Source organism: Cetorhinus maximus, chromosome 2 (assembly GCF_964194155.1).
Source record: "Cetorhinus maximus chromosome 2, sCetMax3.hap1.1, whole genome shotgun sequence".
NCBI lineage: Eukaryota > Metazoa > Chordata > Chondrichthyes > Lamniformes > Cetorhinidae > Cetorhinus > Cetorhinus maximus.
In genome coordinates, this window is record NC_135880.1 from 142,541,886 (window position 1) to 142,566,181 (window position 24,296).

Consider the following 24,296-nt stretch of genomic DNA (forward strand, 5'->3'; position numbering starts at 1 on the left):
TGTAAGGAAAATAGGAAAGCAGAATGTTTTTTGAATGGTGACAGACTGGGAACTGTTTACATTCTAAGGTGCCCTTGTATTTGAATCACAGAAAGTTGACATGCAGCTACAACAAGCAATTAGGAAGGCAAATGGCATATAAGCTTCTGTTACAAAGAGATTGGCATATAAGAGTAAAGCAAAGTTTTCCTACAATTATACAGGGCACTGGTGAGGCCACATCTGGTGTACTGTGCACAGTTTTGGTCTCCTTACCTAAGGAAGGATATATTTGCCCAGAGGAACGCAACAAAGGTTCACTAGACTGGCTCCTGGGATGAGGAGTTAGTCCTGTGAGGAGAGATTGAGTAGACTAGGCCTTCATTCTGAGTTTAAAAGAATGAGAGGCAATCTAATTGAAACACATAAAATTCTTAAAGGGCTTGACAGGTTGAATGTTGAGAAAACATTTCCCCTGTCTTGGGAATCTAGAACACAGGGTTACAGTCTCAGAATAAGGAGTTGGCCATTTAGGACCTGAGATGAGGAGAAGTTTCTTCATTCAAAGGGCTGTGAATCTTAGGAATCCTCTAACCTATAGATCTCTGGATGTTCAGTTGTTTAGTGTATTTAAGACAGAGATCGATAAGATTTTTTGGTTATTGAAGGAATTAAGGGATGTGAGGATAGCACAGGAAAGAGAAGTTGAGATAGAAGATCAGCCATGATCTTACTGAATGATGGAGCAGGATCAAAGGGCCAAATGGCCTATTCTATAACTCTGTGCTCTTATTCTGCCCCACACAACGCAGTCACAGTCAACTACTGGATTCCATCTGCAATAGTAGGAAGTGGGTATCTGAAGCAGTCATTTGTCAGCTTTAGAAATTTGCAGTCCCCCTCAATAAAGCACTAACTCAATTAAATTGAATCCTACCACACCTAGTCACTATTTTAGCAGCTGTTCATTTTTGAAGCCTCCCCAATACAACTTCCACCCTACCCATAGCTTTGGGTCTGCATTGCCATCTGCCTCCCTGGTTTCAAAAAACATTTGAAAAACACTCATTGGAATTTGGCCCCATCTCCTAACTCTGTCCCTACTTGTCTTTCTGGAGCATGAAATACTTTATAGTGACCAGATACGTTCAGCCAAGCCAGTGATACTAACACCAAATGCACTGCCTTATCACAGCTCCAGTTGAGATTGGCTAATCAATATATGCTGGGAATTGAACCAAGGTGTTCAGGCCACTGGGATGCTTTGATATGTCTTTTAATTGGACTTAACTAGTGAACTAGGACACCACGGCATAATTTCTTGAATTGCAAATTGCCAAACAGTCATGGAATCATACAGCATACAAGGAAGATTTTCGGCCCATCATACCTCTGCTGGCTCTTTGAAAGAGCTATCCAATTAGTCCCAACTTCCCCTGCTCTTTTCTCCATGGCCATGCGACTTTTTTCTTTTTATGAACTTATTTGTTTCTCTCTTGAAAGTTAAAATGGAACCATGCTTGAAGTGAGCATGAATGAACAACAGTGCATTATTACATTGCACCTTATTACACTGACAGCAATGTCTGAACCGTGCTCCCTGGGAGAGAAGGCTCTGGGAATTCAGTCTCAGAATTCCTCCCCAATCTCATGGATGATTTTCTTTCTATTGGTGCTGTTGATTTCTATGTATTTGCATATATTCACATTGTCTTTGATCAAAGATAAAAGGATTAATTAAGTTATCTGGGGAGTGAAATTGGTGAATGCAGATCCAGCTGAAAACGAATCAGCAGCCTGTCAAATGTTCTTTTCCACTGAAGTCAATGGTGTAAATTGGGCTGTCAATTCGCTTTCAGCCCAGTTTTGCGCTGCTGGCATTAGCCAATTTCACCTGCTATCATAGCTATTACAACATGACAACATTTCTCAGCGATTACTTTATCATGTTATGGGAAAAGCATGTTTTAGAATAACATCACTTGTTTCATTAGTAGTGTTGTGACTAACAAAAATATCCATCACAATAGAAGCCACTTACTCTGGGTTATTGCACTGCCGGGTTCTAAATCGGACACCAGAACCACAGGTTCGAGAACAGGACCCAAGTTTGCTCCATGGGCCCCAGTTGCCATCCAGCCTTAACTGCTCTGAAGTCTTCCACAAACAGTGACCCTGGTAGCACCACTGATAATTCAAATTAAACACATACTGTAATGAGATCTGTTACTCTTATGAGTATTGGCAGGTAATTATTGCATTGCACATTATTACACCAACAGTATGTTATTGCATTATGCATTATTACTCAATGCACTGTTATATTAGAATCACATTATTACATTGTTGGTGTGTTGTCAGAGTGCATTTTTGCATTGACAGTATCTTATTGCACATAATTCAGTCAATGCATAACTACATTAACAGCAAATTATTACAATAACCATGCTTACATTGTCACTGCGTTGTCACACTGAATACACATTAATTCACAAACAGTGATTTTGGGGGGTTTTTTTGATACTGGGGTGGGTAGCTCTAGTCAGGAAATTTCCCAACTCAGCAGACCTGCCATGGTAGAAAGTGCCCCGTAAGACCCAATTTTCGCACTGAGGAGGCAGGAATGGGATAGAGTTGGCCTGCCATTCCAGGAAACAGATCAAAGCAGCAACAGGGGCGGCCAAGTGCCGAGGCAGGCCTTTTATCCAACCCGCTTTGGTTCTCTGTCTCCGTTGTTTGCTTATATTTTAGGCCCTCTAGCCCTCATCCTTCACACTCCCTACCCTACCCATGCCCCATTCAAACTCTATGCAAACTCATGCCCCCCCATCCACCCCAATGACTCCTTATACCCTCCATGCCAATTCATGCCCCACCAAACCCAATGGTCCCTCATACCCTCCACGCCAACTCCTGTCCCTTCACCAATCCCCATAGTCCCTCATACCCTCAATGCCAACTCATGCCGAACCACCACCACCATGTCAACCCATGCCCCCACACACTCTGCATGGCCCCTCATTCCCTCCATACCAACTCATGGCATTTCCATGTCCACTCACCCAGTATACACTCTGAACTTTACCAATGAATCTATAGTAATAATAGCATGTGTGGAACTGCTTAAAAAACATTCATGATTTTCTTGAAAAAAAGACTGCTGTTGCTACAATCCTATGAAAGTCTAAATCAATCAGACCTTTAAAGCACCAATAACAGAAGCTATAAGCACTTGACACTTTATATTGTGAAAATAAACAATAAGCCATTGAGAAGAGATCACAGAAAAAATAGCGCATTATAACATCATAAAGCTATCAATCAATGCAAAGCTTTCCCTTCTCTGCACCTTTTTCAACAAAGTAAATCCTTTTATGGGAGTCTAGGCTGTCAGCCAAGCCTCACTGTGCAAGTTTGACTGAGAGCACAGACAACCATGAAAGCATTTCCCAACTCCTGCTACCTGACTTGGAAGTAAAAATCTGGGCCATAATCATTATAGAAATGTGTTTTTATCTCGTAGAACCACAAATCCCAGATCAATTGATCATAACCAAGACTATTCAAGGATCATTTCAGCTGTGAAACAAATATTCTCACCAGATTGTCTCTGATCTGTACAACCCTCCAGTTGCAAGGAATCATCACTGAATTTGTCTGAGTTTTGTTTGCAAACAGTGAATTGAGATTGGATATGCCAGTTATAATTTGCATCACTGACTTCATTGTTTATGTGGGATATTATTTCCATGGTTGGAACTACAGTGAGAACTTTCAATAAATTTCTAAGCCTATCTGACCTCTTGGGCTGTGTGAGTTTGAAGAAATAGTTATGAAAACTATTGGAACATTTCATTCTATACAATAGTATTGTTTAAACACTTCGAGAGGATCTTTGGCAGATGTTGCAACAGGACTCTTGATTTAGTGTCTGTTACAGTTTCCTAAACATTCTTGACTCTGTGGTCCATTCAATCCAGGATCGGGTGTGCAATATGCAACTGCTTAAAATGCACATCATTAACTTTCTTTAGAACAAGTAAGTGCCTCAGATACAACTCACTTTTCCAGGTCCACACTCTGTTCCATCTAAGGGAGGTCCTTTCTTTGTCTTGCAGAAGAATGGGTTGTCAGGATGGCTGCACCATAACTGCTTACATGGATCAAAGGTGCGAAACTGTAACCACAGGAAAATGAAATTATCTTTTTTCTTACTACAAGGTCTTTAATAATTAGCTGATTGCTAATTTTTATAGTTTTAAGGTTCAAAATCAAACTATATATTTTTTCTACGTTTTGAAAAATGATGGTAAATATGAGGTAATTTTATAAGTCCCCTGCCCCATTGGGGAAACTCACAGGGGAGGACTGTGTGTCAGTCAAACAAGACATGGCCAACTGAGTGCTCCTGTCTACTGAGGGACCACACTGAGACTACAGTGGAGATAGGGTTCTAATACTGTTTCTGTGACAAGCACTTTGATCTAGTGAGGCTGAACATTGGGAGTAAAGTGGAGATAGGGCCCTAATAATTGTTGGGCCGATTTTGTGATACAAAATCCTGTCTAGCTAGCCTATATATTGGGAGTGTGATGAAGATATGAGTATAGGATTACAGGACTGATGCTATGGCTTGTGCTCTTTCTAGCAAGGCTCCATTTTGGGAGCTCTGCTTCACAAAATTACCTCTTGTATCTTTGACCCTTGTTTCTCTTGCCATTAAGGTTGCCAAGTAAAGTAGGCGCCACACCCTGCTGTGAACCCAGGTTCAATGAACTTTCACAAATGTATAATGTGCAAATAAGATGGATAATTTATATAATATCTCTTGATATACCACAATGTGACAAGGCTGCCGTGGTCACACAGGATCTATCTAAAGCACCCTCATTACCGGATGTCTTTTTTAAAATATTTGTTCATGGGATGTGGGCGTCATTGGCTAGGCCAGTATTTATTGCCCATCCCTAATTGCCCTTGAGAAAGTGATGGTGAGCTGCCTTTACATTTGCAGGACATAATGTAAGTAAGTAATATTTGGTTACAGGCCTTTATTTCAGGTTGATGGCCTTTCATCAAAGCTGGAAAATGTTACAGATTAACAATTTACGAGGAGGCACAGAGCCAGCGGGGAGAACAAAAAGACGCCGTGTTGAGTACGGGAGATGATTAATGATACAAGGCAAAAAGAAGCATCAAATTAGAAATGAACAGCCCCTCCACTGTGGTAGATAGAAGCCTCAACTACCTCCATCCCATTTTCTTGTACTTCCATCCTCATCCTATTTTCCTCCTTCCCAGAACCATGATAGAACCCCACTTGCCCTCACCTTCCATCCCACCAGCAGCCCCATTCGATGAATCATGCTCCATCATTTTTGACACCTTCAACGTGATCTGGCCACCAAACAGCATTCCCCTCTCCTTTCAAAATTCCAAACGGACCGTTCCATCCGTGACCCCCTGATCAACTCATCCATTGCCCCTAACAGCTGCTTTCCTTCCTCTGGCACCTTCCTATGTAAGATGTAAAACCTGTTCTTTCACCTCCACCAACATCCAGGGTTTCAAATACTCCTTCTGGATGATAAAGCAGTTTATATCAATCTAGTGTACTGCATTCATTCCTCATCATGCAGTTCCTTGAGCATCTCCATCTCATCGCTAAGTGTTTCCAGGTGCTTGCCATTTTAAATCTCCATCCCACTCAAACACTGATGTCTTTCTCGTTGTTTTCCCAAACCATTCCAAATAAAGCTTATCGCAAGCTCCAAGATCAACACTTCATCCTTTGTACTAGGTCATTCACAAACCTCTGACCTTAACTTTGGCTTTAACAACTTCAGCATTAACCACAGTTCCCATTTTCTCTCAGACAGTATGAGCTGGCAATGCAGTATGGGTGCAGCAGCACTTCCAGGAATGTGGGAGACTGTGGGCTGGGGATCCCCCAATGCTACACAACCAGTGGGGTGATCAGCACCTCTGGTGTCCACCTGCCTGTTCTTCCCAAACATTCCTGGGCCACTGAAGCCTTCAGCACTTTGTCATATTTCCTATGTTACCCTTCCCCTCTACCATTCTGTTGCCACCATTCACACATCCTCTGGGTCTGGATTCACCTTTTATTTCTCTAATTTCTCTCAATGATGCTTCTTTTTGCCTTGTATCATTAATCATCTCATATTCAACACAGGTGTCTTTTTGTTCTGCCCGTTCCCTTTTCTGCTGGCTCTGTGCCTCCTCGTAAGTTGTTCATCTGTAACATTTCCCAGCTTTGATGAAAGGTCATCAACCTGAAATAAAGGCCTGTAACTTCCGAGCTCCTGAGCGTCGTATTTGAGTGTACCCCAAAGATGTGCTGGGGAAACCACCCCCCCCGCTCCATCCCAGAGGTTCCCAGGTAAGGTTTGACTGCACTGGGAACCATCAGAAAATGTGATTTAAATCGCAAACTTCGAATGGTTCCGATTGTCTTACATCAATAGTTACCCAGAAAAAAATAGAAGAATTAAAACCAATTATGGCTTCTGGTTAACTATTGTACAGTCCCACACCAATTCCCCCCACGGGTCTCCTCCCTAACCTCTGAGCTCCCAGGGGAATCCCCCACCCCCTGACTACCATCCACCTCCCAGAACCCAGGGAACTGCCCAACCCCCCAGACATCCTCCACCCCCTACTGGACTATTCCCCCACCACCCCCCCCACCACCCCCAAGGGACTACAGCCCTCAACCCATAGGATTTCCCCATCCCCCACATGGACCATTCCTGCCACTGCCAGGCTGACTCCCACCCACCCCCGCTGCTGCTATGCCTGACTCTCACCACCACCTACCTAACCCATCACCCCCCCCAGCACCTCCAAGGTCCGACCCGATCTGACACCATTACCCCCAAGGCCCAGCCCAGCCCGACACACCCTCCAGGGCCTGACCCGACACCTGCCCCCCCACCAAGGCCCGACTCAGAACCAGCGAGGACCTGCTGCATTGCCCAGATCTCGCCTGGCCTGAGTCAGAAGGTCGGGCGAGATAGGGTGGCCTGGATTTCAAGGTAAGAACTTTCGGGCAGAGTGGAAATCCAGCTCAACTCAATTAACCCTACCTTCCATGCTCAACAAATGTTACCTGAGCGGCCGTGTGTAACTGGAATGTTCTGTTTTGTTAGAAATACGCAAACTTCTGTTTTTTATCAGCAAATTGAAGGAGACAGCAATCTGCTTTGTTTCAAGATGCCCAATCTGCTCTCTCAGGTGGACATTGAAGGACTCTATTTGGAAGGAAAGCAGGGTCGTTGTCCCCAGTGTCTAGGCCTATATTTATCCCTTAATCATCATCACAGATGATTGCAGATTATCTGGTCATTATCACATTGCTATTTGTGGGAACTTACTGTCTTCAAATTGGCTGCTGCATTTCTTACATTACAGCAGTGATTGTGTTCAAAAGTAATTCATTTTCTATGAAGTACTCTGGAATGCCCCAAGGTCTTGAAGGCTCTTTTTTAAAGGCATGTCTTTTTTTAACCTTCAGGAGTAAGGGGTGAACTAAATGAGGTCTTACTCACAGCACAATGTCTCACTGCATATGAGAAAAGATCAGAAATAGGGTTTTGGTGTGAAAGACATCCCCAACCTACATCCCGCCCCCGCCCCCCTCCCCCTCTTCCTCCACCCCCCTCACATTCGCCAACCACTGAGAGAGCTTCCTCTCTAAATTTACCCTTTAATGTACAATGCCTATAATGCTTATTTCATAGAACAAACCTGATCACCTTTCACAGTTGCTGTGGATCATGCAGCCTTATAGAATTTGCCCTGAAATGTTAGTTTGAACTGTAAAAGAAACACCAATGTTCTTGGCCAGACTTGAGCGCTCAGCCTCTTTATTTCTGTTCCTTTACCAGTATTTTCCCCCACCATCTCCTGTCAGCACTGGTTCTTGCCAGAACAGGCATCTGCAGACAAATGGCACCTCGATGAAATAGCTATTCTTCATATGAAGGCTGAGACAGTGAGTGTTGGCAAGGGCATGGTCATAGGAGGCTTTAGAATCAAGTCTGATCCTGTCCCTGCCCAACATCCAGATCAGGGTACTTTCCTGTCAGTCAGAGTTCGGCCTCCACCATTGACTTTTTCCCATGGCACTAAGGTCGATTGATGTAACCAAACTGCAAAACCAGTTAAGGTCAGATGGTTCAGCACAAAATAGTGAATCAAACTTGAAACTTAATCCCGCACCACATGATGCAGTTGACCATGAAAGAGTTTTACGTCTCTTAATGCTTCGACCTACAATGTTTACTGCTAACCATCTCATCTCACATTTCAGTGTTATTTCAACCCCTCTCTTTCACAGTTGATAGGTAATTATTTTGGCAAAACATACAGCTGTGCACATCTTGTAGCCCACACCAAAATCAAAGCGGCATTGTTCATCCATTGAATAGTTTATCCCTGGCAGTTCTGGAAGTTTGGGCCAATCATGTTCAAATGGGTCGTCCAGGAGGCAGTCGTATGAGCTGTAGGGAGAGAAAAAAGCAAACTAAATCTATGATCAGTTCATCAGAATCTTCGTCCCAAGTGTTCAAGCTTCCTAGTTTATTCTGATAAAATCCCTGAGGATGCTACAGCAATTGGATGATTCCACTTCCATCATTTCCAGTGGTGACTGTACCTCGCTCACAGTTTTGCAGGAAGATTCCTCTATGAGTGCCTACCCAGCTGAAAACACCGGATCATCGAATCCCTTCCTCAATGTATACTTTAGGTTCAAGTAGGCCTGAGCTTCCTGCATGGACTCTGCTGATACTTCTTGACAATCTCTTGGTTTCTTTCACTGGAGACAACACTATAGACATGGGGCTATCCCATAGCATTAAACAGCAGTGGAAGCTGCCTGACTAAATGACAAGTGCCTTTTACCAGCATTCATAACTCTATAGTTTCACTCCTGTTATGCCTATGTCATTGGATGTCTTAAATGCACAGTTGATAACAGGAACAAAAAAGATTGCACGTACAACCTGTCTAATACTGAACGTCTGATCATGCATGAATGCAATGCAAACATCAAGAACATAAGAATTGCTGGAGAAAAAAACCTAGTGCCTTCAATAATCCTAGTAGCTGCATGATACAATAATAATGAAGCTGTTGACCATCATAGCAATCAATCTCTATCAGTCTACAACAAACCCAGATCAAGCAAGAAAAGCTCCAGGGTGGACAGCTTGGGGAACCATAAGCCCGAAGTCACCTTTTTCTCTGAAACTCATTATACTTATCACTTGTTATGTCTCAAATGTACTCTATCATAAAATGTTATTTTCTGAAAATCAAGAGCATAAAGGTTACTTTTCCTTATCTTCCTCATCACTCACTCAATGGCAATTGTAATTGCTTCACGGATTCACCTAGCCACTGTGCCAAAACCCTTCTTCATTTTAAGAACTTCCATTAAATCTGATCTTAACCTTCACTGTTCCAGTTAAAATGGTCCCATTATTTCAACTTTCTCCTTGTTACTTAATTTATTATCACTGACATCATCCTCGTGGATTTACACTGTGCATTGTCTATGTCCTTTCTATATTGGGATGCCCAAAAGCGCACACAGTGCTCTAACGAGGCTAGTTAATGTTTAAACCGCCCATCCATAATGAAAAAAGCACTAATTTCTCAAGTCTCTTAGTACCTGTAAGCCCACATCCCTAGTAACATCCTAATGAATTTATGCTTCACTTTTTCCATTGCTTTTATATCCTTTCTATCAAGGAATATCCAAATCTGCATCCCAATTCAGGTATTCTGAAATGTCAATAATATCTCCTTTCTGTGCTTCTAAATACCAAAGATCTTTGAGGCAGGCCTTCAGTGATCTCATTCTTAATTAGGCCTGCATTCCTGCAATTCAGGGACCAGATAGAGGGAGTACCTAGTTGGACATGAATGATAATGCTGCTACTTCTCAGGTTACAGCCCGACATTAGTTGCACTTACTTAGTTTACATTTGTTTGTGATACTAGAGGAACTGATCCAAAATTATTTTAACAATGCTTCATCAGGAATGGGCATTACAGGCACCGAAGCCAAAACACCATACGTTCACTCCCGTCTCACTGCAGCATCTTCCTAGAAGAATTAATTTTCAATAAATTCAAGCAACATGAGGCCAATGATTTTTCAGTCTGTTGATGTACTCACTGAAGATATCGCTTGAGCTCTTGCCCACTGCACCGAGACCAATGAAATCTGTGAAATGCAGCCTGAACCAAAGGTGCCATAACACTTCCCATGCTGGTTTCATCTCCACACCGGTTTCCTTGACCATCATGTTCCATTCCCAGGCTACAAGAATTTCAGTAAAACTTTGTTAGAAAGGGGAACAGTTTATATTATTTTTGAAAGAAAATCTGATCACATTGCTTTGACTAAGTAGGTTAAAGATGAATTGAAATACTCCCATTCCTGGCAGACCAATGAGCACTGCTGATTTCCTGGCTCAGCTGGGAACACTCTTGCCTCTTGTGTGTCAGACGGCTGAGGTTCATGCACCCATCCAGAACCAGGGCACGTTATCTGGGCTGACACTTCAATGCAAGTACCACATGAGTGCTGCATGATCGGAGGTAATATGTTAAATCAAAAACCATTCTGCTGGTCCAGGGGAATGTAGAGATCCCATGGCACTGTCTGGACAACACTGCGTCACGGCCAACAATCCACCATCAACCAAAAACACCAAAAACACACTTATTTGCCGTTTATGGGATTTTGCTATGTGCAAGCTGCTACCCACATATTAACAGAGGTTACACTGCAAAAGTAACTTGTTGCTGCAAAGTGCTTTAGAAAATTCTGTGGATGTGATGAAGGACTGTATAAGCACGCATTCTGGCTTACCATTACTGACTGTCACTTCCAGATAATATTAATCATGTATTTTCTAAAAAATGCTGGTAAAATGACTTCCATTGTAGGAATTGTGCTAAATATTGCAATGTCTGTAAACGCGCAGCGAGTCACTGAGAGTTTCCCAAAGCAGAATATTCAATTCAGGGCAAAGCATGCAAATCACTAAACTGTGAGACTTCACACCATATGAGAAAATGTTTAACTCAAAATGATAAATTTGTTGCTACTGGTTTGGAAATGTAAATTTTCAGCATGAAACTTGAGGCCTTCCTTTCACTTATAAATACAAATAGTACTCTTGTCAGATACAGCAGGATCTTGGCTGCACCTATTAGAAAGAAAGACTTGCATCTATGTAGTGCTGTTCATTACCTCAATGAAAGGGATATGGGGCAGTCAAATTATGCACAGCAAGGTCCCCACAAAAAACAATGAGAATTATCCCAAGGCAATTAGAATACAATTGTACAAAGCTCTGGTTATACAGCATCTAAAATAATATGCACAGTCTGAGCACCCCACCACCATATATTGTCCTTGGAAGGGGGGCACTAGAATGATAGTGGGGCTTAGAATGTTAAATTATGAGGATAAGTTACATTTACTGCAGGTTTGGACTCCCTTGAATATAGATGATTGAGGGTTGATCTAACTGAGGTGCTTAAAATGATGAAAGGGTTTGATTGGTTAGATAGAGTGAAACATTTTCTCCCCAGGGGAGTCCAGAACAAAAGGGTATATTTTTAAAATTAGGGTTGGGCCAATTAGGGGTGATGTCAAGAGGCACTTCTGCACATAAAGGGTAGTGGAAGTCTGCAACTCTCTCCCCTAAAAAAGCTAATGAGCATAGATTGATTGAAAATGTTAAAACTTAGATTGATATATTTTTGTTAGATAAGGATACAAAAGGATATGGAACCAAGGCGGGTAAATAGAGTTAATATAGATCAGCCACAATGCCTAATAAACTATAGTTGAGGGTCTGAATTGTCCACTCCTGCTCCTATGTTCCTTTGAGATAAATGAATAATGGAACTTTTTTAATGGGGATTGAGGGATAAATGTTGGATCAGGATGTTGGAAGAAGTTTCAAGCGCCTCTTTGACATGCATATGAAAGGGTAGACGGAACCTCAGTTTAACATCTCATCTGAAAGATGGCATCTCCGACAGTGCCGCACTCCCTCAATACTCCACTGAAGTGTCAGTTTGGTGCTCTGGAATGGTGCTGGAACCCGTGGCCTGCTGACCTAAAGGCAAGAGTACTACCACTGATCCAAGGCTAACCCCATTGCAAATGAAATACACCACTACAAATATAACATAAGAAACAACTCACTCAAATACAGCACAAAGAATGATGACAATTTTAAGCCAAAAGAATGTAAAAACAAGACTGCAGAGAAGCCAAAGATCCTTGGTTTACAGTAAGCAATATCACCTGCTAGGCCACACCTAGCACTGATTACCTCTTGACAAGGCTATAAAGTTTGGTAGGGAAGTCAAAATGGAGCAATAGCCAAATTAAAAGAAAACTGTCCACCTTAAGAGAACTTACAGCATTGCACAGAGGAAAAAGTGATATCTCAAAACAGATCAAAACATAAGGGGCATGAAAGGAGAGCAAGCATCTCACACTCAAGAAATAACTCAGATGCGAACATTTCATCCAAGAAGAAAGACTTAAAGCTCAAAGAATTTCTAACTCTACAATGCACTGAATGAGTAGTATCATACCTTTTTTTAAGTTTATTTTTATTATTTTTTATTTACTTATTTTTATTGTTATTCATTGTTTTAGCCCAGATCAAACCAATGCAAATGCCTAGGACTTTGGAGCAAATGAGTAAGAAATTTGCAGCCATCAGAAGATTTGTGAGATTGAGAAGGATGTAAGGTCAAGTTTCTGGGACTCTGCTCCTGACATGCGGTCTCACCCAACAGGGGCACAAATCAAAGAATTGGGCCCCCAACCAAATCTGTCACCAGAAACTACATGGAATATAAAGCACAGCAATGTTTCACTCGAGCCTCCTCCTATCCTTCCTCATTTAACTCTACCAACATAATCCTTCATTCCCTCATGTGCTTATCTAGCATCCCTTTAAATACATCCATGTTATTCCTCTCAACCACTCCCTATGGTAATGAGTTCCACATTCTCACCACTCTGGGTAAAGAAGTTTCTTCTGAATTCCCTATTTGATTTCTTGGTGACTATCATATTGATGGCTTCAAGTTTTACTTTACCACATCTGTGTCACTCTGTGTCACTCTATCCATACCTTCCATAATTTAAAATACCTCTATTAGGTTCCCTTAAACCTTTTCTTGTAATCATCCTTGTAAATCCTCTATATCCTTTTTTATGATATGCCAACCAAGTGCAGTCAAACTAAGGTTTGATACAAGTTTAGTCACAACTACACTACTTTTCACTCTAGAAATAAACACTAGTGCTTGGTTTGCTTTGATTAAGGCCTTATTAGCTTGCATCAATACTTTTAGTGATTTGTATATTTGTACTCCCAGATTCCTTTGATATTCTACCCAATTTAGATTCTTACTTTCCAAGTAACATGTTATTTCATCATGTTTCTGCCAAAGTGTAATACCACCCGTTTATCTCTGTTGAAACTCATTCAATTCAACTATATGCCCATTCTGCTTGTTTATTGATGACTCCTTGTAATTTGTTGCAGTTCGCCTCAGTATTGACCATCCCCCCAATTTAGTGACATCAGCACATTGAGAAATTGTGTTTTTGATTCCAAAATCTCAATCATTACTATAAACTGCGAACAACAGTGACTGCAGCATTGATCCTTGTGAACCCCACTTTTCACCTTCTGCCATTCTGAAAACTACCCTTTATCCCTACACTCTGTTTTCTATCTTGAAGCTAGCTAGCTATCCATTCTGCTACTTGTTCCCTAACTTAGTACAGTCTGATCTTATTCATTAGTTCTATTATGTGGCACTTGATTGAAGCTCTCTTGGAAATCTAGGCAATTGCAATAATTGCATTACCCATATCTACTCTCTTTGTTACCTCTTCAAAGAAGTTAATGAGGCTGATCAAGCAAGACTTTCCTTTTTAAAATCCATGTTGCCTGTTGAATATTATATTTTTGGTTTCATAATGTTTTTTCTATTTTCTTCTTTGGTAGGATTTCCGTTATTTTTTCTAACACTGACGTTAAGCTGACTGGTCTATAGTCCCCTGGACATATTCTATCTCCCTTCTTAAACATTAATATGACATCAGCTACTTAATGTTCTCTAGCACTACACCTTTCCTATTGAATTATTAAATATGTGTGATAATGTCTCTGCTATCTCTGCTTTTGATTCTTTTAAAATGTGCAGATACAATCATTACGGACCAGGGGTTTTTATCCCCTGAGTTTGATTAGTATATTTAATATTTCTTCTCTTTATTCTACGTGTAGCTACATGATTTCTAATCTCATCTTCAGGTGTCATGTTCACCTGACCTGTCTCCCAGGTAAATATTGAAGCACAGTAATTATTTAATATATTTGCCATCTTGCTATTGCTGCCTGTGATTTTATCATGTCCTTTTTATTATATCCCTTCTTGGTCCTATTCTCATCCTGACTTTCCTTTTTTTTATTTATGTTCCTGCATAATAATTTACTATTTTATTTTATGTTCCGGAATAATTTAATTTCATAGGTCATCTTTGCCTTTCTAATTGTTTATTTTTGACTTCTCTCCTAATGTCTTCCTTTTGTCCCTTGTCACGCCCTCCCCTGACTGCATTAGAATGGACTCACACAGTGAGCTGGGTACACTATATAGCGTGGCTGCACAATGCTCTTCCAATTCTTAACATTTGTACATTTTGACCTGTGCCCCTAGACATGCTTGAACATAACCTTTGGGAAAGAAGCCAGTCTGGATGTGGATATCACCAAATATTTATTTGAGTATGGTCATGTTAATGTTTCTGCTGCGTGAAGGATAGGTAAAGATAGTACCATTGATGAGAATGAACTGCATGGTGTTTATTGGGTTACTGTACATTGGTAGAGTTAAAGAAATTGTATTGAAATAGCATCTTTCAAAACCTGAAGATGTCCCAAAGTGCTTTACAGCCAATTAACTACTTTTGAAGTGTGTTCACTATTTGATGTAGGAAATGCAGCAGACAAATATATACTGTAAGGACTCACAAACATCAGTTAAATAAATGAATAAGATCATCTGTTTTTAGATGTTGTTTGAGAGATAAATGTTGGCCAGGATACTAAGGGAACCCTCCTCCCTTTTTTGAGCAGTGCCATGGATCTTTCCCACCCACCTGAGAGGGCAAATCGAGCCTCGGTTTTTCTCATCTGAAAGACGACGCCTCTGAGAGTTGCAGCCCCTCAGTGCTGCACTGGAGTGTTGGCCTTTTTCCCCACTGAGTAATTAATGCAGAATAGATCCCCAATAAAACCAGTTCACAGACTTTTTTAATTGCTTTGAAACAGGATTGCCAGTTTTATAGGACAAAGGCAAATACAGATGATCAAAATCTGCATGAACTAATTTGCACTAATGTGGCCAAGGATGAGTGACTCAAGCCAAATTTTCAAGTGTAGGTTATAAGCTAAATCATGGTGAATTCTAGAGTTCTGCTTGATTAAATTAAATTAAACTGAATGTATTAAATTTGTGCTTGCAGAAAAAGTTGACAGAATTTTTTAATTAACCGAGACCTCTTTGCTCCTCAGGTGCCATGTAATAGATCCAATGAGCTGAATTTTCACCCAGTCAGGATGACACAGGAGCCCTTTAAAATTGGCAGGCGTGTCCCAATTCTATGATTTTCAAGCCCATTCCCGGGGTTTCCAATTTTGAGGAGTGTTTTTTAGGAGTTTGGGTTGCGTGCTTGCACCTAGCTGACTCCATTGTGAGTATAGGCATATCCTTGTCCTCCAAAATTTTCAGGGAGTTAGGCAGCTTTTCAAAGAGCTGTGGTTCACAATACCTCAGAAGTGTCATGGACCATAGTCTGCATGACCGAACCTTTTTGAAAGGTAAGTTCAAAAGGTCCTCTCATTCCACCCAAACCAAGGTATGCCCCTGCCCACCCACTATGGCCCCCCATGCCAAATTATGGCACTTGCATGCCCATTCACATACACTGTTGTCAGGAAGATATAATAATGTCTATAATGTTTTGGAAATTATTTTAAAATAGAATTTAGTGGTGTCTGTGCCTATGTGTGTGTCCAAATTGGATTAAAGACAGCTGGTCTAGAGGCTTTGATGTATAGAAGCGAAGTAAGTTTGAAATGGTAATTAGATAAACGTAGGGAAATAGAAGGTGAGGTATAAAGGGGGAAATTTGCATTTTTATGTAGACCATTAAAAAGAGCGGGTGAAATATTACACCTAATCAGGTGAAGCTCAGAAACAATGTGTTTATTTTTTTAAAAGCTTACTAGTAAAGTGGGTATTATGAAAGGGTTTTATTGTTAGAAGATTTAAAGTTAAAAAAAAACCTAGTGACAATGAGAATTTGCATTCAAAGAGGAAAATATGTATAAAGGAAGAGAAGGTTGTTGGTAAAAGGAGGAGGGATTCTAAGAGCTAAAGCCTCCAGCCTGCAAGCCTCAAGTCTGTCAGCAAGGACCCAGGGCTGAAAGAAACTCATTTTGAATGTGACTGTCCAGTATGGGCTTTGTCAGGGGTCTGTTTAAATCTGTGCTTTACTGTTGCCTTACCGGGGGTCTAACTAAGAGTCAGATTAATTAGGGGATTTTTGTAGTTATTATAGTAGTAATTTTGTAGACATATGTATGTGCTTACAATCTGTCTTGTATTAATAAATGTTTAATTTAGTTTTATAAAAAAAACTCCTTGAGACTCGATAGTCTTATTACTACTGAATTCAAAGCCTGCATCTCAAAACATACAAAGTGCAAAAATGGGTTATGACAGTTATTTCAAGTTTCCCTCTGGGATTTGAACAACTCGGCCCTTACCATCAGCTGTGTCATAATACTGTATAGAAGCAATGAGCCCAATAACAGGATGTGTGGAAAAAGCTTATTTTAAAAAATCATTCATTGATAATGCTCCATGGTCTTAAAAAGAAAATTCCTCTTTACTATAGCCCAATAAAAGTGTCAATTATTCAGACCCTTTAAAGTAAAGGCAGCCGACACTGCAAGCACTTGAAACCTCTTTATTTTGTGCAAATAATCATGGTGAAATTGACAGTACAGATCACAGAGCCAGAACCGTCAATCAAACAATTTTTCCCTATAGCTCAGGTGTTTCAACAATTGGCCGATAGCCCAGAAATCCATTAGCCTGTTGAAATACCTGAGCCCTAGGGAAAACATTGTTTGATTAATAGGTTTGGGTCTCTGACCTAGGCTATAAATTTCACAATGTTTACTTACACAAGATAAAGAGATTTTAAGTGGTTACAGTTTTGGCTATTGATACTTTAAAGGGTCTGGATGATTGACACTTTTATTCGGCTGTAGTAGTGAGATTTTTTTTTAAGAAAGTGGAAAGTTATCAATGAATTACTTTTTTAAACCTTTTTAACACATCCTGCAGCCACTATAGTGTTTGTTGCTTCTAAACATTGTATTGTGAGTGAATGGGCATGGAAGCACCATGGCTTGGTATGGGGGGGCATGAGAGGCCATAGCGGTTGTTTGGGAGGGACATACTTTGGCATGGGAGGTCACAAGTGGTGAGTGTAGGGCATATCTTGGTATAGGGGGCATGAGGGGCCATTGGGGGTGGGTAGGGGGGCATGAGGTGCCATGGATGGGGCATGGAGAGTATGTAGGGTGTGAGGGTAGAGGGCTGGAGGACCTTTCTGTTTTTATTATAACTGGGATGACGTCCCACATCACCGAGGTGGGCTTTTAAACAGCCCGCCTCCGCAGCTGGCAGCCCCTGTGGCTGCCTTTGAACTTTTTCCCAGGTCAACTGCCCCAACTGCAGCCCACACCCACCCCCCACAATGAAAGTCCCATTCTTACAGGCACTCTCTCTGGAGGCGGGCAGGGCAAGCCAGGCATTTTCACGACTCCCACTACCCGCCTTGAGAATGAAAATCCCACCCAATGACACTATTCAAACAAGAACAGGGCATTGTCCCAGTGCCCTAGTCAATGTTCCTCTCTTGATGAACACCAGCCAAAACAGATTATTTAGGCATTCTTTCTTGTGTTGTGGGATTTTGTGTGCAAATTGGCTGCCATCTTTCTACGCAAAACAACAGTGATCACACTTCAGATGTGGTCACAGAATTATACAGCACAGAAGGAGATCCATTTGGCACATTGTGCCTGTGCTACTTGTTTAAAAAAGCTATCTAATCAGATCCACTCACCTACTGGTTCCCTACAGGCCTGCAATATTTTGGGTGTAAAGTGCTTTGAATGGCACGAGGAAATGGTAAGTTCTTTATAAATGCAAGTTCTTGATTCCTCCTTTCTTAAGAGAGTGACAGAATTCTGTCTCCTGGAGGTGCAATGGATTTGGTAACCAATAAAAGGTGGACTTTTGTGGGGTCTGTGGAGGGAATGGCCTTTCTAATTCTATACATTGGTATCAGTGTAGGTGATGGCAGGGAGGTCATTGTCCCACAAGAAACAGAGGCAGCAAACAGAACAAATAGCAGTGAATTATGCAGCCCATTCAGCTCAAAGCCTATATACCCTCAGTGAATTGCTGCCAAAATGATTAGCTTTACCAGGTTTGGAGGTGACATGAACTCCAAAAGGCTGGTTTATTATATGATTGTTTAGAACTTACACGTGTCCGGTCTCATGAGCAACTACAAATGCTGAAGAGAAGCCGTCCTCATGGTTTAGAGTACAACTTCGGACTGGGTGGCACATTCCAGTCACTGGAGCATACCCTGCAAAAGGTCACCAAGAGAAAGAAAAGCAAAAGAGTGCAAGTTAATAACAAAAACACAGTGACAGGATAGTTCAAATGAATGGAAAATGAGCCCACATACGTTGAAAATGCAATCTGGATTTTTCTCGAGCTGCCCAGTGCCAGTGTAATCCAGTGTTTGTCTTCAGTTGTACAGTGCCAATATAATCCAGAATATATCTCCAACTATCCAGTACCAATGAAAACATCAGTAGCTCAAATTCCTGGAACTCCCTACCTAACAGCGCTGTGGCAGAATCTTCACCACCCGGTTTACAGTGGTTTAATAAGAAGGCCAACCAACCATTTCTCAAAGTCAACAAATGCTGACTGTGTCCTACAAATGAGTTATTAAAATTGAAGAACTAAGAACAGAAAATGCTGGACTTGCTGAGTAGGTCAGGCAGCATCTGTGGAGGAAAACAGTTATCGGGCGGAATTATCCATTTATGGGACTAAGTACGGTGGCGGGTGGATTTGGCAATGTCCACTCCGCTGGCCAGAATGGCAGGAACGCGATCCCAATTCCAAGCTTGGAAGCTTGTTAATTATGACAGGCGAGTATCAGGCCAAATCACCTGGCGGGTCGGGAGCTAATTCGTCTGCCCGCCGTCAGCTGGCGGGGTCGAAGGTCCGGGCGCCACATTTAAAGGCCAGTCCAACACATAGTCTCACTCTCTCCAGCCCACCTGTCTTCAGGACGTGTGCAGAGATGTCTTCCAACCACAAGAAGAAGGCTGAAAGCCTCAAAAAGAAGGCTGCACCCCACTTCACCCACCAGGCCCTCCATACCTTGATCAGAGGAGTATGGGTGCATAGGCATGTCCTGTATCCCAGGGATAGCTCCAGTAAGCACAGCAGCCTCATGTCTCCGGCCTGGGAGACCATCGCAGAGCAGGTCAGCACAGCTGGCAACCATGCCCAAAATGTCATCCAGTGCAGGAAGAGGATGAACAATCTCAGCTGCTCCGCCAGGATAAGTCATCCTTCAACTCCCTCCAATATCAGCTGTCATCACGGCATCATGCACTCAAATGACTACTCTCTTCAGGGATCTCACACAACCATGAGCAGGGGAATCACATCAACACTCATTGTCTCACCCAGACTTTCACATCACCGCCAGCCCATCTATCATGTTGCTCACACTCCATCCTCTGGCCCTTCTGGGGAGGGCTCACCACACACAGGAGACACGCATCTCACCCAACCTCTGTTCCATCTCTTCTCATCACATGCCTTTCTTTCTTCTTCATACAGGCCAAGCTGGTGCACAACAGGTGTGAGAGAGCACAGACAGGGGGAGGGACGGCCGACATCATTGCCCTCACTGAATTTGAGGAGGTTGCAGCCGAGCTGACTGGGGAGGACAGGAATCGCTCCTGTGGGGAAGGAGAGATCGGCCTCTCCCAGCAACCTAGTACGGATTACAGCGCCATCACTTCATCAAATCCTGACAATCAGAGTGAGTCACGTGTACTCTTATATAGCTCATGCTCATCAATTGAATCTCTATTTTCTATTTTCTAGGCACCAGCGGACTGAGGCCCACAAGGTAGTGGAGCACCAGTCTGAGCCCCCAGACCACATCCAAAAAGGAAGCTCTGGAAAAACTGTCAGACCGCTTACACGCACCCTTCACCAGCTCAGAGAGACACACGTTGGTGGGACACAGCTATAGATTAGGCTCGGGCTCACTTTCTGGAGAACACCTCATTGACACGCCCCCGCAGCAGTCGGAAGCAGGAATAGCCCAGGTCTCTGGCACTCTGAGGACTGTTGGAGACCAGCCACCTGCTCAGTCCGAGTCAGATGAGCCTCTGGACGCGACCGCCAACTCAATGCTGGAGATGCAACATCAGGCAGTGGAACATCAGGCAGAGATTCGACAGTCACTCAGCGGACTAGAGCAAGCAATGGAGGAGTTCGTCCATGTTCTGTCTGATGTCGTGGCTCCGACATACAAGCGCTTAGAGGTCACAATGGGATGGCTGGCAACCACCATGGAGACCTTGGTCCAGCAGGTCTTGCCAGATTTGCACTCGGCCCTGCATTCCATGACCACAGACCCTGGTGGACACCATCAAGCTGTAGGCAACATGTGATGCGGCACCTTGACCTCCCTCTAGGTGCACTATCTCCTGCAGGAGTCAGATTGAGCCTTCGACACCCAGGGAGGATGAGGAAGCCTCCTCTCAGGACATTGTAAGGGTGTAAAGCTGCTCACGGTCCCCTCTGACTATGACCCCATCCACTCCAGCTGCTCAGGTCGCCGAGGGCACTTCTGGCACTGGACGATGTCCGCCAAGTTCATCACAGACATCAGTACGTGGCAGTCAGCAGGCTGCCTCCACCTCTGCTGCAGATGTCGGGGCTGCACCCAGGCATAGCGGTAGGGTTAGGAAAGTTAAGAAATTTTTACGTCACATTTGGGTCAGAGTGTGCTATAGCTCTAAAGAAATTGCACTTTTGTGAATACATTTGATGGTTATGTGAATGTTTTGGGCACTGAAGGCGTTGTGAATTTAGAATCCTCCTATGTTGAGGTTTAGCCATCCTCCCACTCAGTGATACTGTCCCAGTGCGAGATTAACATTCCTGTAATGTCAATCTCAGTTGAACTAGTCTCCTCATCCTTGTATGATGTCAGGGAGGTGTGTTTAAATCTTTATTGGAAGTGTGCGATGGAAGCATTTCTAATCCTTCTTCCTCAAAGAACACCATTGAGTGACGGCAGCTCATCAGCATTGATAATCTAACAGCGTTTGTGTCTCCTCAGTGGTAGCAGCAGAAGAAAAGACATTCAGGGGAGGAGGAGATCGCTAAGCATTGCCCACATCTCATCGCAGCAGTGTTTGCATCATTAGATGGTGGCGAAGGCTTCAAGTCTTCTCTCGTATTGCTCTTGTTCCTCAGTGGACTCTCACTTCCCAGAGAGAGTGGGCGCCATGGACCAAAGCAGAGATCATGGCCTGGCAACTCATGGGGCCAGAACATGCAAGTGTGAATGCAGGACCCGTTCTTGCTGAAAGTGCGTGGACATCCCGAGATGAAAGGGAAAGGCATTGAGGGTTAGGAGAGATGTGGCCATATGCCCTCACTTAACTTTACTCTTCCTGGAACTTGTCAGCAATTAACGTATCACAGGCATGTCTCCCAGATCTTCCTTCCTCCATGGCGTGATCGCGCTCATACTGACCCTTAACAGCCTCCTGAAGTTCCTGGGCCTCCGGATCTTCATCCTCCGATGAGCTCTCATTCTCCGCCAGTTCAACATCTGGCAGGAGTTCACCTCTTTGCATTGCCAGATTGTGGAGGGTGCAACACACTGCGATAATGTGGGAAACCCTGTCAGGAGTGTATTGACATGAGCCACCTGAGTGGTGCAAGTATCTGAAGCACATCTTCAGAAGCCCTATGGTCTGCTCTATAAGGGAGTGTGTAGAGCTGTGAGCTGCATTGTGCCTCTCCTCAGAACAACTCTGAGGGTGACGCACAAATGACATCAGCCAGCATTTCAGTGGGTACTCCTTATCCCCAAGCAGCCACCCCTCGCAGATGTAATGGCCTCTCAAAAATCTCAGGCATCTGTGAGTGACTCAGGATATAGGAGTCATGGCGACTCCCTGGATACCGTGCACGAATGTGCAGTATGTGCTCCCGGTGATCACACACCAGTTGTACATTGACGGACTGATAGCCCCTGTGGTTTATAAACATTAGGGGCTGCTGACTTGGAGCCTGTGTAGCCACATGGGTGCAGTCTATTGCACCCTGTACTCTTGGGAAGCCTGAGATGGCGGTGAAGTCGGTGAATCTTACAGCTTGGCTATCTTCACCCAGAGCAAACCTGACATAATGATGGGCCTTCCTGTAAAGGGCATCGGTGACCCCCTTTATGCATCGATGTGTTGCAGACTGAGAGATGTCCCACAGGTCCTCTGTCAATCCATGGAAAGAACCAGAGGCAAAGAAATTGAGTGCTGAGGTCACCTTCAAAGTCATTGGCAGGGGATACCCTCCAACTCCGCATGGTATCAGATCTTCAAGAAGAAGGTGGCACCTGTGATGTACCAGAACTCGGAACAAGCGCAGATGGGCATGACATTGCCTCTCACTCATTTGTAAATAGGAGACTCATCAATGATAAACCCTAGATCTGGTGCTTTGCCTCTGTTATCTGGGTCTCCTCCTGACCCTCCTGATCATGCTGTGGCTCCGCTTGGCCATGTCCCTCAGGCATAGCCTCCTGCTGGAGCTGCGGGCAGCACTGCCTCTCCCTCCTTCGCCTCCTCCATTATGTTACGACCCTGACAAAGGCAGCATTGAGCCCTGCGTCCATATTTGCTTTTGCCTTCTCTCTGAATGGAAACATTGAAGACATTAATGATTCAAGGGCCAAGAAAGTGAAGCTCATAAGATGAAACATTTGGAAACTGTAAGGGTCCATAGTTTTTCCTGTCCTACTTGCGTGTTGGCTGATGCCGCCTTGTCCTTTAGACACTAGCACACACATGGAGGTGACCAAGATGGCATCGCCTTCATTGATGGAATACCCTATGTGATACAGCTGTGCTGCCTTCGCTATCACTTGCATTCACAAATTCCAAATTCCTATGTGTTACCCTTGAGATGCAGCGACTGTGATGTGAATTCACTGAGTCCTGAGTCGCCCTTTACCAGTGCTAATGAAGCCATTGGCTTTCAGTGGCTTTCATCGCAAGGAAGTTTTCCTACTTTCTTTCTAAGCTGACTCCTGCTCACTCTTGCGGCAACATCAAGTTAGAGGGCGACCATAGTAAGGCCCACTTGTGTTCACCCTGCTCCCTGACAACCATTCCACAGCCTTCCCTCCCCTTTGTCCCCCTTATGACCATCCTTCCCCTTCACAGCCTTCCACAGCCTTCCTTCCCCATTGCCCAACTTGTGTTCATCATCCCCACCCTTGCCTCATAGCCCACCCCCGGTTGAAGTGCTAGTTTTTGAAAGTGGAGTTCTGCCTGACTGCCACTGCACAGTGATGTCCATGTGGACAATGGTCTCAGCCACCAGGAGGAGAAGACCCCTGCACTCCCCAACCCCGGCCAGATTCTGGTCACTGTCTGAAAGTGGAGGCCTGCATGAGTACCACAGCGCAGTGGTGTTCTTCAGGACAATGTAGGCAAAGAGCAGGAGCAGACCAACCCTACAGCCCAGGCAGTGTGGCGTTCATCTCAACAAGACCGGCGCGGCGCTATGGCAGGTAGGCTACGTATGTTGCGCTAACCTCAAAGTTACAAGCGAACTGAGATCTGATTTGTGCACACCTCCCCCCCCCCCCCGCCTTTTCAAATGGGTTTGAGGTCGACGTAATTTCCCGCTGGTGTGATTGGAAGGCTTGACAAGATTCTGGCGAGCAGCTGTTTCAATGAGCATTCATGAGATGTTAATGAATGCAAATGGCGTTCACGCCACTAGTCGGCAGGATAACTGAC

At 43.4% G+C, this 24,296-nt stretch overlaps 1 protein-coding gene across 2 annotated transcripts in view; it reads right to left on the reverse strand.

Moving 5' to 3' along the window:
- Positions 1-24,296, reverse strand: part of LOC144698292 (A disintegrin and metalloproteinase with thrombospondin motifs 3-like) — a 335,384-nt gene that overhangs the window by 58,074 nt on the left and 253,014 nt on the right. For both annotated transcript variants that reach the window (XM_078570263.1, XM_078570260.1), the window contains exons 8-12: positions 18,697-18,802; positions 10,190-10,333; positions 8,372-8,504; positions 4,043-4,156; positions 2,021-2,166 (exon numbers count right to left, since the gene is read on the reverse strand). In XM_078570263.1, coding sequence (XP_078426389.1) covers positions 2,021-2,166; positions 4,043-4,156; positions 8,372-8,504; positions 10,190-10,333; positions 18,697-18,802 — 643 coding nt within the window. The remainder of the gene's footprint in view (positions 1-2,020; positions 2,167-4,042; positions 4,157-8,371; positions 8,505-10,189; positions 10,334-18,696; positions 18,803-24,296) is intronic.